The sequence below is a fragment of the Symphalangus syndactylus genome, chromosome 18 (genome assembly GCF_028878055.3).
Source record: "Symphalangus syndactylus isolate Jambi chromosome 18, NHGRI_mSymSyn1-v2.1_pri, whole genome shotgun sequence".
NCBI classification, from domain to species: Eukaryota; Metazoa; Chordata; class Mammalia; order Primates; family Hylobatidae; genus Symphalangus; species Symphalangus syndactylus.
This window is the reverse complement of record NC_072440.2, coordinates 79,485,169-79,500,664: the sequence shown is the minus strand read 5'-3', so window position 1 is coordinate 79,500,664 and position 15,496 is coordinate 79,485,169. Positions and strand designations below refer to the sequence as shown.

General features: G+C 41.5%; 1 protein-coding gene across 1 annotated transcript in view; it reads left to right on the top strand.

Annotated features, from left to right (window-relative positions):
• Positions 1 to 15,496, top strand: part of TTC27 (tetratricopeptide repeat domain 27) — a 196,288-nt gene that overhangs the window by 18,523 nt on the left and 162,269 nt on the right. The window contains exon 5 of the mRNA XM_055253546.2: positions 3,348 to 3,450. Within this exon, the coding sequence (XP_055109521.1) occupies positions 3,348 to 3,450 (103 nt within the window). The remainder of the gene's footprint in view (positions 1 to 3,347; positions 3,451 to 15,496) is intronic.

The window sequence follows — 15,496 nt, the reverse complement described above, 5'->3', positions numbered from 1 at the left end:
CAGCTACCTAAAAAAAATTTTTTGTAGAATTGGAATCTCACTGTGTTGCCCAGGCTGGTCTTGAATTTATGGCCTCAAGTGAGCTCCCTGCTACCCAAATTGCTGGGATTACAAGTGTGAGCCACTGTGCCTGGCCTTGTATTATGTGTTTTCTTAAAAGTGAAATCTTTTTGACTGGATGTATCTAAATTCCCATGTCTAGAAAAGTAAAAGAATAAGCTGCCAGGCCTGACTCACTTATTGCTGACAGCAGATAAGGGACAGATAATTGAAATGTAAACTGACTTCATGTTATAGTGATAGGAAAAGAATGAAAATGAGGCAACACCTCAGGGAATTCAGTTAAAAACTGTCTGAAATTTCTTTGCTATTAGATAATTTTATATTTCCTTACATGGACAGAGGAAACAGCATTAATTCGAAAGGATTTTGTCATGGAGTCAAAATTCATTTGTGGTTGCATCACGGTTGTAGTAGTTGTGGTGTATAAGACTTTAGAAGCGAACCAGGCTATGGTGTGTAGCAGTTTAGAAGGGAACCTCTTAGTCAAATGAGGAAATTAAGTTCAAGCAAAAAAGTTCTTTGGAGCCAGGTGCTGTGACACATACCTGTCGTCCCAGGTAATTGGAAGTCTGAAGCAGGAGGATGGCTTGAGTGCAGGAGTTCAAAGCTGCAGTGTGCTATGATGACTCCTGTAAATAGCCACTGCACTCCAACCTGGACAGTGTAGTGAGACCCCATCTCAAAAAAAACGTTTTGGTAATTGTCATCTCACATTTGTAGGTAACTAAGAGGAAAACTAATTCTTAGACTTTCATGTAATATAATAAAGTAATATAGTTACAAATAATTTATAATGAGCTTATCAAAATTACTTATCATAACTTGTACACATTTACCTATACACATATGCACATACACAGAGGAAGCTCTGGAGGAATATAAACCTTTGTCACCGATTTTTCCGCTGGAGGAGGATGATATTGGGGCTGTGGAAGACAGATTTTCACTCTTCACTGTATATACTTTTTTTTTTTTTTTTTGAGACGGAGTTTCACTCTTGCTGCCCAAGCTGGAGTGCAATGGTGCGATCTTGGCTCACTGCAACCTCTGCCTCCTGGGTTCAAGTGATTCTCCTGCCTCAGCCTCCCGAGTAGCTGGGATTACAGGTGTGCGCCACCACACCCGGCTAATTTTTTGTATTTTTAATAGGAACGGGGTTTCATCATGTTAGCCAGGCTGCTCTTGAACTCCTGACCTCAGGTGATCCGTCTGCCCGGCCTCCCAAAGTGCTGGGACTACAGGCGTCTGAACTACAGGCCACTGAACCCGGCCCCCGCCCTTTTTTTTTTTTTTAAAGAGACTTAATCTTACAGTGTTGCCCAGCTGGTCTCAAACTCCTAGCCTCGAGTGATCTTTTCATTTCAGCCTCCTGAGTAGCTGGGATTATAGGTGTGAGGTACCATACCTGGCCATACTTTTATATTGGCTTGTTGTTTCTTGTTTTTATTCCTTTTTTTTTAAGTAAGTATATGTTGATCAAGTAAGAAAAAGCATCAGTGAATAAAAGAAAAAGCTACTATATGCTCAGCTTGTATATTAGTCAAGACAATGTATAAAATCCAGTTTCCTACTGGGTGCAGTGCCTCACATCTGTAATCCCAGCACTTTGGGAGGTCAAGGCGAGTGGATCACTTGGGCCCAGGAGTTGGAGACCAGCCTGGGCAACATGGCAAAACCCCGTCTCTACCAAAAAATACAAAAATTAGCTGGGCATGGTGACATGGCCAGTAGTCCTAGCAACTCAGGAAGCTGAAGTGGGAGGATCACCTGAGCCTGAGGAGGTCCAGGCTGCAGTGAGCTGTGATCATGCCACTGCACTCCAGCCTGGGCACAGAATGAGACCTTGCCTCAAAAAAAAAAAAAAAAAAAAAGCAGTTTCTGCCCTCAGAAATGTATGGCTCAGGTAGAGTTATAAACTTGAAAAACAAGTGCTGCCCAATATGATGCCAACTTCTAGGAACAGTGTAGAAGTTCAAAGAAATGAAAGATCAGTATGTGCCACACTAGCAGGAGAAGACTGTAAGGAAGAGGTTTCATACAGGTGTGGAAGCAATCTTCTCAGATCAGGGGAACATCTGAATCCAAGGTATTTCCTACTGTGTAGATTATGTAAAATACATTGCTTTGAGGAGGATATAGAGATGAATAAGACATGATTTCTTACCTTGTTGGGTAGTAGACGGTGAACAACATTGGAACCTGAGATGACATACATAAAATACAATGGAATGTGTTTGCAAGGGAATTACAGATAATGTGCTGGAAAAATCACCCCCACAGGGGGTTCTTGTGGGGCCTCTGAAGGAGTTGGTACTTGGATTAAAGTGGTGATAAAGTGCCACAGAGCAGGATGAATAAAACATTTTTTTTTTTTTTTGAGACAAGGTCTTGCCGTGTTGCCCAGGCTAGAGTGCAATGGTGCATCCTCGGCTCACTGCAATCTCTGCCTCCTAGGTTTAAGCGATTCTTCTGCCTCAAGCCTCCCAAGTAGCTGAGACTACAGGCGCCCACCACCACGCCCAGCTAATTTTTGTATTTTTAGTAGAGACGGAGTTTCACCATGTTGGCCAGGCTGGTCTCCTCACCTCATGATCCACCTGCCTTGGCCTCCCAAAGTGCTGGGATCACAGGCGTGAGCCACCGCGCCCAGCCACAACATATATATATATATATATATATATATATATATATATTTTTTTTTTTTTTTTTTTTTTGAGATGGACTCTCGCTCTGTCACCCAGGCTGGAGTGCAGTGGTGCGACCTCGGCTCACTGCAAGCTCCGCCTCCCGGGTTCACGCCATTCTCCTGCCTCAGCCTCCCGAGTCGCTGGGACTACAGGCGCCTGCCACCGCGCCCGGCTAATTTTTTGTATTTTTAGTAGAGACGGGGTTTCACCGTGTTAGCCAGGATGGTCTCGATCTCCTGACCTCGTGATCCGCCCGTCTCAGCCTCCCAAAGTGCTGGGATTACAGGCATGAGCCATCGTGCTCGGCCCACAACATATATTTTAAAGGAGGAGATGGTAAGTTCAAAATGGCATAAGGAAGTCCAAGTGGCTAAAAAAAAAATACAAGGTTTGAGAGGATGGAGGTGAGGTGTTATTCTTATGGGAGACACAGATGTGGGTTTTGGTATTATTACTGAAGAGAGCAGTGGATGGGTAACCTTATTGAGGAATAAATTTAATTTTATGAATGTAAAAACATTCTAAAAATTAATCTCAGTTAATGTAAAAAGAGTTAAAGTATGCTTTTATTTCAGCTTACGTGGTGTTTTTTCCTAGAGCTTGCCATGGTGGACCTTGAGATGTGTGAATATTCATCAGCATTTACTTGAGGAACGCTCACCTCTGCTTTTTACTCTTGCCGAAAACTGTGTTGATCAAGGTATGTGGCAGATTTTTGTTTGATATGGGCGTGTAGCTCCATTCTGATTGCTTGGCTGGGATACTCCTTTTTTAGTTTATTTTTTGTCCGGTAGTAGCGCCTTTTTGTTTGGAGTTGTTTCTTTTCTTTCTTTTTTTTTTTTTTTTTGATGTAGAGTATCACAAATTGTTATGTTGTCAGATTATAAAGTTCATTTTGGTCTTTTTAGTTTAAAAAAGATAACTACTTTTGCTTACTTTACCTACTTAGAATGGGTGATTTGCTGTATGTAGGTCACCATGATTTTATCTCAAATTGTTTAAAGATATTTTAATATTTTCTCTGTTCTTTAAGTAGCCTCATTGGAAACAAATGTACTCTCCTTAGTTCTTTTTTTAAAAAAAGTCCTTAACTAACTTGAGCTGGAGTAAATTATGTTAAATTACACAAAGAATAAGAAATTATCCTATATCCTATTGAGTACATTAAGAAAAGCGTAAGAAAACAGTTGATAGAAAATAAGTTTCACTGAAGTTAACAATGGGTAGGGAGGCTATTTTGGACTTCATTTTATTAGTATTTTTTGTAACGTATAATATACATGCAGAAAAATATCTAAAACCTAAATGAAAAATTTGCCAAATAATTATAAACCAAACATCCATGTAAGTGCCTCCTGCTGCCTTTATTGCAGATATCCCTCCTGTATCCTAGGGAAAGACTTTGAAAAAGAGGAGAATCTTAGGTGCCTTAACACTTGGTTTCCAGTCTTCCTGGTTTTGGGGATGATTTTTTTTGACAAAAGTTGCCACACAGAACAAAAACAAAAAAAGATTCTCTTGTGGTGAAGGAATATGTGAACATAAATGAACTTGGACTTGACCATGAGTTTTTGAGTTACAGAGATGGGATTTGACTTTAGCTGTGTCTGGTTCCAAAGCCCAGACTCCTTTCAGATCCAAGAGTATGGAATGAATATGTATGTGTGTGTCCAAGGGACATGAGGAGTGGTAGTTAGCATCATTCTGTGTGGAGATAGCATCATTCTGTGTGGAGAAAAGTGATCTGTACTTGATGGAGGTAGCACATTCATGAAGGTATAACATAACTCGCATGTGTGTGCATGTATAATATAAGAGGCTCTTGTACCTTTTGGGGGTCTGTTTCCTTCAAGAGTTATGTTTGAGACAGAGTTTCACTCTGTCACCCAGGCTGGAGTGCAATGGTGCAATCTCGGCTCACTGCAACCTCCACCTCCCGGGTTCAAACAATTCTCCTGCCTCAGCCTCCTGAGTAGCTGGGATTACAGGCATGTGCCACCACGCCCGGCTAATTTTGTATTTTTAGTAGAGATGGGGTTTCTCCATGTTGGTCAGGCTTGTCTCGAACTCCCGACCTCAGGTGATCAGCCCCCCTCGGCCTCCCAGAGTGCTGGGATTACAGGCTCGAGCCACTGTGCCCGGCATCCTTCAAGAGTTTTTACAGTAACAAGCTAGGCCAGAATACAGTGGAGAGGACTATAGCTTGTTTAGTCATAAATATTCCTAAGCCAGGTGAGTGGTTGAAACTAATTTCTCAGTTTTTATTTTATTCTAGGACAGAAATACATAAACATATGCTAATTTTAGATAAAATGACTATCTATACATAATTCAAATAGAGATAATAATGAAAGTATTATTCAATCAGTATAATAATTGATTCATTTATGTTGTTTGTTCCAGGACTTAGTTTATATTCTTTCAACATTTTTAGGTAACATAAGGCGGGGGGTCTAGCAGGGGGCCTGTTAGATGTGAGCATAAACATTGTAAGTCATCCCTTGGTATCCAAGGGGGATTGGTTCTGGAACCTGACCCTCTCGTACCAATATCCTTGTATGCTTTCCTTATGTATCTTTTTAAAAGGTAGGAACCGGGCCAGGCACGGTGGCTCACGCCTGTAATCCCAGCACTTTGGGAGGCCGAGGCAGGTAGATCACAAGGTCAGGAGTTCGAGACCAGCCTGGCCCACGTGGTGAAACCCTGTCTCTACTAAAATACAAAAATTAGCTGGGCATGGTGGTGGGCACCTGTAATCTCAGCTACTCAGGAGGCTGAGGCAGGAGAATGGTGGGAACCCAGGAGGCGGAGGTTGCAGTGAGCTGAGATCGCGTCATTGCACTCGGCCTGGGCGACAGGGCGAGACTCCATCTCAAAAAAATATATAAATAAATAAATAAAAATAAAATAAAATAAAAGGTAGGAACTATATGGTATATTTTGGAAAGGATTCTATTCTATGAGTTAAAATTAAGTTCCAAACCAGAAACTAAGATAGCTGGAAAATGTGGGTCTAAGTGACTCATTCCCCAAGAGGTCTCAGTTCTTTTCTATATTATATTTCAGCATGTCATTTGCTTTGCCTTGCAACTAAGAATTTTTTATGTTGCTGTTCTAGGCTAATCAATGGCACTTTTCAGTTTATTTAGTCATAAAATGGTCCATTTTGGCTAGGTCTAAATAGATTCGTAGATAGTGCTGAATTATAACCTTTCATGAACGATTTCATTTTTAAAATGTTTTGTTCTGGGATTTGATCCAAATGTTGACCAAACAGTCACTTATAACTGAAATACGATTCAGTGTCCAGAGAAGGGTATTATATTTGAAATGTTGCCCTTGAAGGATCATCAGAAAGTTGACAGGATTTTTTTTTTCATTCTATGAAATATAAGCAAAGGATTTTATGAACAACTATGATATTTAGGTTTTTGTCCAGACATGTTACACCAGTATAATACAGTGGAATGGAGTCTATCATAATGTCAGCATAACTTTGCTGGGCTGATTACATCTATGATAGGAGTAGGTCAGAATCTATTCCTCATTACAATCTAAAGCATTCTTTTGGATGTCACACTAAATGAAAGCATGATTCTCTAAAGACTATTCAGGGCATACAACAATTGATCATGGCATCCAGTGCTGAAGACATGTTATGTATAGTGCATGAGATGTAATATTGCACTTTAGCTGTTTGAAGATGACCTCATGAAGTCACTAAGAGAAACTGGGTTAAAATACTTTGTCATCAAGTCCTGCTGTGACATTTCAGGCAGCTCTGTGACTCTGGGATTAGGTTGTTTCCACACTGAAACAGTGTTCAAAAAAACAGTCTCCACAGTGGCTCACACCTGTAATCCCAGCACTTTGGGAGGCTGATGCAGTGGATCACCTGAGGTCAAGAGTTCAAGACCAGACTGGCCAACATGGTGAAACCCCGTCTCTACTAAAAACATAAAAATTAGCTGGACATTGCGGTGTGTGCCTGTAATCCCAGCTACTCGGGAGGCTGAGGTAGGAGAATCTATTGAACCTGGGATGTAGAGGTTGCAGTGAGCCGAGATCACACCACTGCACTCCAGCCTGGATGACAGAGGGAGACTCCATCTCAAAAAAAAAAAAAAAAAAAACAGTCTTTTGGTGACTGATGCATACGTGCATATGTTGATTTCTTTTCATAAATTTGATACTTTGGAATAAATGTTATTGAATATACTAAATATCATTGTCTGTAATTATAATTGTCCATTAAGGATTTCATTTTAGCATAGCATTTAAATAATCTCATGAGAAGAGATTTTGGTTTTAGCATACATTTTAAGTGTGGGTGACATTTTGATCCAGAAGGTCACAAATATTCACTTCCAGGGAGAACCTCCTGATTTATTAAAATAATAATATATGCCTATTGGGTCAACACTCTCCTTTTTGAATGTAAACCTTGAGTTATCTATCTTCAAAGCTCAAAACTTTGCTTCCATTGTTGACTCATTGTTTTCCACCATTTTGTGTTTCTAGCCAGTTCTTAAATCTTACCAGTTCTTCCCCAAGGGTCCCATACTGATCTCTGTTTTCCATGTCTACAGCTTTTATCCTAATCTGAAATCTTTAGTTTGGAAAGGCCCTTTAGAGATAATCCTATTTAGCTAAATCATTTTACAAAGAATTGAGACTTACAGAAGTTGCCCAAGAACCAGCACAATGATGTGGAGTTTCTGACTCCAAGTCCTGCTGACACTTTCCCTTGCTTTTTCCAAGCTGGTCAGTAAGGCAGAATTCTAGTAACTAATGATAATGCAGCTGACATTTCTATAGTGTATACACCATATCAAGCACTCTTTGAAGTCTTTAATTATATTAACTAGCTAATTCCTAACAACTATGAAGTAGAGCAAAAGATGGTATAGTAGTGGATATAGTGTGCCTTTTAAAAAACAGCTTTTTTTTTTTAAAGTTTAATTAACCTATAATAAGATCTCATATTTAAGGTGTACAATTTGTGACATTTTGTATATGTATACACCTGTGAAATAATCACAAGATGATTAACAGGGTATAGCATTTCATGTTGTTATTATTTTTTTGAGGCAGGGTCTTGCTCTGTCATCCGTGCTGGAGTGCAGTGATATGATCTGGGCTCACTGCAACTTTGAAATCCTGGGCTCAAGTGATCCTCCTACCTTAGCCTTCTGAATAGGTGGGACTATAGGCGCGTGCCACCATACATGGCTAATTTTTTTTTTTTTTTTTTTGAGATGGAGTCTCGCTGTGTTGCCCAGGCTGGAGTGCAATGGCGTGATCTCAGCTCACTGCAACCTCTGCCTCCCAGGTTCATGAGATTCCCCTTCCTCAGCCCCCCAAGTAGCTGAGATCACAGGTGCCCACCACCATGCCTGGCTAATTTTTGTATTTTTAGTAGAGATGGGGTTTCAGCATGTTGGCTAGGCTGGTCTCCAACTCCTGACCTCAAATGGTCCATCCTCCTCAGCCCCCCAAAGTGCTGGGATTACAAGCATGAGCCACTGCATCTGGCCTTTTTTTTTTTTTTTGAGACAGAGTTTCACTCTGTCACCCAGGCTGGAGTGCAATGGTGTGACCTCGGCTCAATGCAACCTCTGCCTCCTGGGTTCAAGTGATTCTCCTGCCTCAGCCTCCCAAGCAGCTGGGACTACGGGTGCCTGCCACCATGTCTGGCCAATTTTTTTTTGTATTTTTAGTAGAGATGAGGTTTCACTATGTTGGCCAGGCTGGTCTTGAAGTCCTGATGTCAGGTGATCTGCTTGCCTTGGCCTCCCAAAGTGCTGGTATTACAGGAGTGAGCCACTGTGCCTGGCCTGCCTGGCTAATTTTTAAATTTTTCTGTAGAGAAATTTAAAATTCAGAAGTCTTATTATATTGCTTAGGCTGGTCTTGAACTCCTGGCATCAAGGGATCTTCTCACCTCGGCCTCCCAAAGTGCTGGAATTAAAGGCATGAGCCACCATGCCCAGCCTGACATAGCATTTTAAAATCTAGCTTTTAGTTCCTGATTCCCTGTGTGAACTCAAGCAGTTCACTTGACTTCCAAACCAAGGTTCACTTCCTTATAAAATAATCTTTGAATTCTTTCCAGGTATAAAATAATGTGACGTTTTGTAGTCCAGCTTCTCACTCATACTAATGGTGAACTCTTGGAAGTTTGTGTCTAAAAAATTATCCCCCTTTTTGTTGGACAGTTTCAGAGATTACTTTGAGAAGGAGCTCATTTCATTGTTAGGATTAATAATTGCTACAAAGTACTTTTTGTTTTTTTTTTGAGAGACAGAGTCTCGCTCTGTCACCCAGTACTTTTAAAATTAATTAGAAAATCTTATATTCTGTCACTTTCATGCAGTATTTCTGCTAACTAGAGCTGTACTGTTCCATACGGTAGCCACTAGCCATGTATGGCTACTTAAATTCAAATAAAGTAAAATAGGTGAAATTGCAAATTTAGTTCCTCAGTTTCACTAGCCACATTTCAGGTGCTCAGAAGCCACGTGTAGCTAACGGCTACCATCTGGACAAGCAGCTGTAGACTGCTCAACAACATCAGGGAAAGTTGCATTGAACAACAGTGCTGTTGAGTACTGGCTTGAGTTTTCTAAATGCCAATTTCATAATGTCTTTTTTTTTAATGAGGAAATTTTTAATTAGTCCCAGTTTTATCTTTGGCCTTCTATCTCCTGCTGAATCTGATATTTAATTTAATAAACTCTTGAGTGCTTGCTGTGTTCCAGACACTGTGCTAGGTGCTGTGGATATCAGTGAACTTAGTGAGATACGGACTAAAATACAGGTAGGACAAACAGGTAGTGCAGAGTAAGGAATGAGGGAGAGAATGTGATTGTTCTGAACCAGGAGGTCAGAGAAAGCTTCACCAAGTGGCTGATACTTGCACTGAGTCTTAAAGAATGGTGGGAATTTTTTAGGTAGAGAACTTGGAAAGGACATGTACTATGTGCAAGAGAGGCACAGAGACTTGGAACATCTTTGTGAATTTGGGAATTCCAGTAGTTTGGAATGCCTGGAGCAGAGTGTGAAGGGTATGTGTCTCAGCTGATGAGGTTTACAGGTGGGGAGGAGCTAGATCATGAGGATGCTGGATTTTCATCTCCTTGGTGATCACCACGAAAGGGTTTTTAGAATATTTGCTCACTCCGAGGATATTATTTGAGCTGTGAGAGGTGCTGGGCTTATACCAGTGGATGAGACACACATGGACCCCTCCTTGGTAAACCTTACAAACTTGATGTGAGGTTGTAGCCAAATTCTACCCATCTTTTAAGGCCCCACCCTTCTGATATGGTTTGTTCAATTATCCTGTCTTTATGGGTTTCCCCCTCTGCTATTTTTGGTCAACGGCACACAATTTAGAATCAAACTAACTGCATATTGAATCATTCAGTAATGATTATGTGTCTTCTCTTCTTAGCTACCTAGCTCTTCCTACCCCACCCCATTTTTAGGGAAGAATAGGACTTAAACCTTGCAGTAAGATCTAGCACAATTCTTTCTTTTTTTTTTTTTTTTGAGATGGAGTCTTGCTCTGTTGCCCGGGCTGGAGTGCAGTGGCGCGATCTCAGCTCACTGCAAGCTTCGCGTCCCGGGTTCATGCCATTCTCCTGCCTCAGCCTCCTGAGTAGCTGGGACTACAGGCGCCCGCCACCATGCCCGGCTAATTTTTTATATTTTCAGTAGAGATGGGGTTTCACTGTGTTAGCCAGGATGGTCTCCATCTCCTGACCTCGTGGTCTGCCCACCTCGGCCTCCCAAAGTGCTGGGACTACAGGTGTGAGCCACCGCGCCCAGCCTGATCTAGCACAATTCTAAGAATTGCTAATAACTCAATCGATAGTGATTAAAGGTTATACAATGGAAGAGAGGGAGATAGTTGGGAAGGGAGAGAGGCAGGAGAACGATGGAAAAATTAGAGGGGTCCGCAATAGGAAATGAAGCTTGCAAAGTATAGAGGTCAGCAGGAAGAGGATTTTTTAGAGGAAATGAATTGGAGTTGGCAAGCACGTTCCTATTTAGACATGATAGGCCATGTTCCTCCCTGGTTTTCATGGCTTATCAAGAAAACTCTTGGAACAATTAAAATTTGAAACACTCACAGACTTTTTTTTTTGAGACAGAGTCTTGCTCTGTTGCCCAGGCTGGAGTGTAGTGGCACGATCTTGGCTCACTGCAACCTCCACCTCCCAGGTTCAAGTGATTCTCGTGCCTCAGCCTCCCAAGTAGCTGGGATTACAGGCGTCTGCCACCACGCACAGCTAATTTTTGTATTTTTAGTAGAGACAGGGTTTCACCGTGTTGGCCAGGCTGGTCTCAAACTCCTGACCTCAAGTGATCTGCTCACCTTGGCCTCACAAAGTGCTGGGATTACAGGCATGAGCCACTTTGCCCAGCTCCTACTTATATTCTAATCCAGAGTTATCAGCTGTAACTTTTCCTGATTTTGCAGGTTCAGATATATTTCTTTTTTCTCTCGTCTCGTCTCTTCTCTTCTCTCCTCCCCTCCCCTCCCCTCCCCTCCCCTCCCCTCCCCTCCCCTCTCCTCTCCTCCCCTTTCTTTTCTTTTCTTTTTTCTTTTCTTTTCTTTCTTTCAGATGGAGTCTCGCTCTGTCACCCAGGCTGGAGTGCAGTGGTGCGATCTCGGCTCACTGCAACCTCTCCCCTCCGCGGGTTCAAGTGGTTTTCCTGCCTCAGCCTCCCGAGTAGCTGGGACTACAGGCGCCCTCCACCATGCACAGCTAATTTTTTTGTATTTTTTGTAGAGATGGAGTTTCACCATGTTGGCCAGGCTGGTTTCGAAATCCTGACCTCAAGTGGTCTGCCCGCCTCAGCCTCCCAAGTTTCTGGGATTACAGGTGTGAGCCTCTGTGCCCGGCCTAGGTTCAGATATATTTCAAGCCATCATCTTTCATACTACTATTATTTCTGAATTTCTGAATCTGTATCTCTATGCAGGAATTACCTGGAGACATTATTTGTTTTTCTTTATGCTTGTCTAATATTTATGAAATTCAGCTTCTCAGGAGAATGTGGTTGCTTGGATGACTATATTGCTCTGGGGGAAAAAGCAATTCTCTATCTTTATTGCTCTTTTTTCCTCAGAGTTTTATGTCTTCATCAGTAGCTTAATTACTTTGGAAAGTTCTTCTGCTGAATACTTCTGACAGCTTTCAACTTTTACTGTATATTGGAAGCTTTAAAAATAGATAAAAGCCTCAATCCTTCTTAAACTTGTTCATACAGAGATTGGGCCTTCTTACTTTCCAAACTTTGAAGGTGTACTGTTTTTTGAAGTTTGAAACTGCTGTGTCAGGTTGTAGCCTTTGTCTCTTTTCTCATCTACCTTTGGGCAACGTTTTCTCATTATTCTTTCCACTTAGGGCAGGTGAAACTCAAAAGTAATGTTTTTGTTTACTAAAGGTGATGTAAAATAATGTAGCAGTGATTCCACTTGAACAAGCATGTCTTGGTGATAAATTCTCTGTTTCTGTTTGCTTGGAAATGTTCTTGTTTCCCTCCTTGAACTGTTGACTATAAGATTCCAGGCAGCATTCTTTCTTTCTCTTTCTCTCTTTCTTTCTTTCTTTCTTTCTTTCTTTCTTTCTTTCTTTCTTTCTTTCTTTCTTTCTTTCTTTCGGTCTTTCTTTCTTTCGGTCTTTCTTTCGTTCTTTCTTTCGTTCTTTCTTTTGTTCTTTCGTTCTTTCTTTCTCTTTCTTTTCTTTCTTCCTTTCTTTCTTTCCTTCCTTCCTTCCTTCTTTCTTTTTTCCTTTCTTTCTTTCTTTTTCTTTCTTTCTCTTTCTTTCCTTCTTTCTTTTCTTTTCTCCTTCCTTCCTTCTTTCTCTTTCTTCTTTTCTTTTCTTTTCTTTTCTTTTCTTTTCTCTTCTTTTCTTTTCTTTCTTTCTTCTCACTCTTGTTGTCCAGGCTAGAGTGGGAGTGCAGTGGTGCGATCTACGCTTACTGCAACCTCCGCTTCCTGGGTTCAACCAATTCTTCCACCCTAGCCTCCCTAGTAGCTGGGGTTACAGGCCACCATGCTGGGCTAATTTTTGTGTTTTTAGTAGAGACAGGGTTACACTGTGTTGGCCAGGCTGGTCTTGAATTCCCAATCTCAGGCGTGAGCCACCACTCCCGGCCTATGTTTTTGGTTTCCTTGTTGGTGTTGAGAAATCAGTATTGGTCCAGTTGCTCTTCCTGTGTAACTAGTCCACCTATTTTCTTTTGCTCTTCTTAAGATTTTTACTTGTATTTGTGGCTCTTTAGTTGGACTATGAAGTAGGTATGGATTTTTTTTTCTTTTTTTGATTTTTTTTGTTTTCTTTTGAGACTGGATCTGGCTTTGTCACCCAGGCTGGAGTGCAGTGGTGTGATTTTGGCTCACTGCAACCTCCACCTCCTAGGCTCAAGTAATTCTCCCACCTCAGCCTCCTGAGTGGCTGAGACTACAAGGCGTACACCACCATGCTCGGCTAATTTTTGTATTTTTAGTAGAAATGAGGTTTCACCCTGTTGGCCAGGCTGGTCTCAAACTCCTGAGCTCAGGTGACCCGCCCACCTCAGCCTCCCAGATTGCTAAGATTACAAGCATGAGCCACCGCGCCCGAGCTCCCCTACTTTATTTATCCAACGTTTGATCTCTGAACATATAACATAATGCAGAGAAAGCACAGAAGTACAAGAATAAAGCCAATTATACTGATAGTACATACATATATACATATGTATAGATAGGTGAGCAGAAAAGTCGGTAGGTGGATAGGAGGGAAGACAGATACATACAACCAACTTTGGGCATTTGTGTGACTTATTTATGTATTCTTAGTACAGTTTAAATTTGATAGTAGACCTACCTGAACTATCACAACTTAGTAAGCCTTATTAAGTGCAGTAAATGTCCTTTCCGTGATACTTGAGAGAAGATTTTTAAGAACCTTGGCCAACCCTTATGTCCCTTGATGTTTGCATCCAGAACATTTTGGGAAGATTACGGTCATTGGCAGCCAAGCAAAACTGTGTCACTTGTGTACTAAGGTCATAGAAGGTTATTATATTTCTGAGAGTAATGACTAGACACTCAGGAATAATGGGCAGACAAAAGGAGAAGAACATTTAAAAAAAAAAAAGAAGAAGCCGTCATCAAGAGCATTAAGTATTATTAGATCCAGCTTTTCCTGGGTTTGGTTTGCATGGATGAAATCTACTCAGGGGTTTTCACAGTGAAGTTCACGTTAGAATGCCTGTGTGCCTTCTGAGGTGAGACATGTACATCTTGACTTACTCTCTTTGAGTCCAGAGAATCTCTTAAATGGACTGTAGAAAAACACTGTCTTTCCCTTTTTTTTTTTTTTTTTTTGAGACGGAGTCTCGCTCTGTCACCCAGGCTGGAGTGCAGTGGCACGATCTTGGCTCACTGCAACCTCCGCCTCCTGGATTCACGCCATTCTGTCTCAGCCTCCCGAGCAGCTGGGACTACAGGCGCCTGCCACCATGCCCGGCTAATTTTTGTATTTTTAGCAGAGATGGGGTTTCACCGAAACACTTTCTTTCTCAGACCCATTTAAATTTCAGCTCACGTAAAGACAAAGGGGTATCTGTTTCTTAGCTGTAGGTGTTTCTGCCAGATTATAGGTGATAAAGTAGATTGGGCTTTTATAGCATCAGCTCTGCACCTTTATCTTTCCCCTGAAAACTTTTTCATACCCCTTTCCCCTACAAGCTTGGATTGACATCCTGGCATTGCCACTTAATGAGGTGACCAGTCAGTAAGCTGAGCTCAATTTTCTTTTCTTTTTTAAATTTAAATTTAAATTTTTTTTTTTTGAGATGGAGCTTCACTCTTTTTTTGCTCAGGCTGGATTGCAATGGCACTATCTTAGCTCACTGCAGCCTCCACCTTCGGGGTTCAAGTGATTCTGCAGCCTCAGCCTCTCAAGAAGCTGGCATTACAGGCGCGTGCCAGCACACCCAGCTAATTTTGTATTTTTGATAGAGACAGGGTTTCACCATGTTGGCCAGACTGGTGTCGATCTCCTGACCTCAGGTGATCCACCGCCTCCGCCTCCCAAAGTGCTGGGATTACAGACATGAGCCACTGCACCCGGCCCTATTTAAAATTGTTTTTTAGAGACTGCTCTGTTGCTTAGGCTGGAGTGCAGTGGTGTAATAATAGCTCACTGCAACCTCAACCTCCTGTGCTCAAGCGATCCTCCCACTTCAGCTTCTCCAGTATGTGGGACTACAGGAGCATATTACCATGCTTGGCTATTGTAGAGATGTGGTCTTGCTATGTTGCCCAGTCTGGTCTTGAATTCCTGGCTTCAAGTGATCCTCTCACCTCAGCCTCCCCAAGTGCTGGAATTATAGGTGTAAGGCTCTGTGCCCAGCCTGAACTCAATTTTATAATGAATTAAGTGGAGATAATGTCAGCCTCCAATACATCATTGTGAGAATTAAATAACACAGCATGTAAAATACCCATTGCTAGGCAGAGTTAGATATTCAGTAAAAATAACTTCTCTTTCAGCTTGAATGATGGGGAAACTGTCATCAGCCTTTGTGTTCATTCATTATGTATTCATTCTGGTAGGCTGTTTTGTGAAATGCTGGCTAACACATATTGGAAACATTTGTGAGAGATAGTTTGTCAGCGATATTATAGAAAGGAATTCTGTTTGGGGGATCAATTGGATAAGGGTGCCTGTTAGACACCC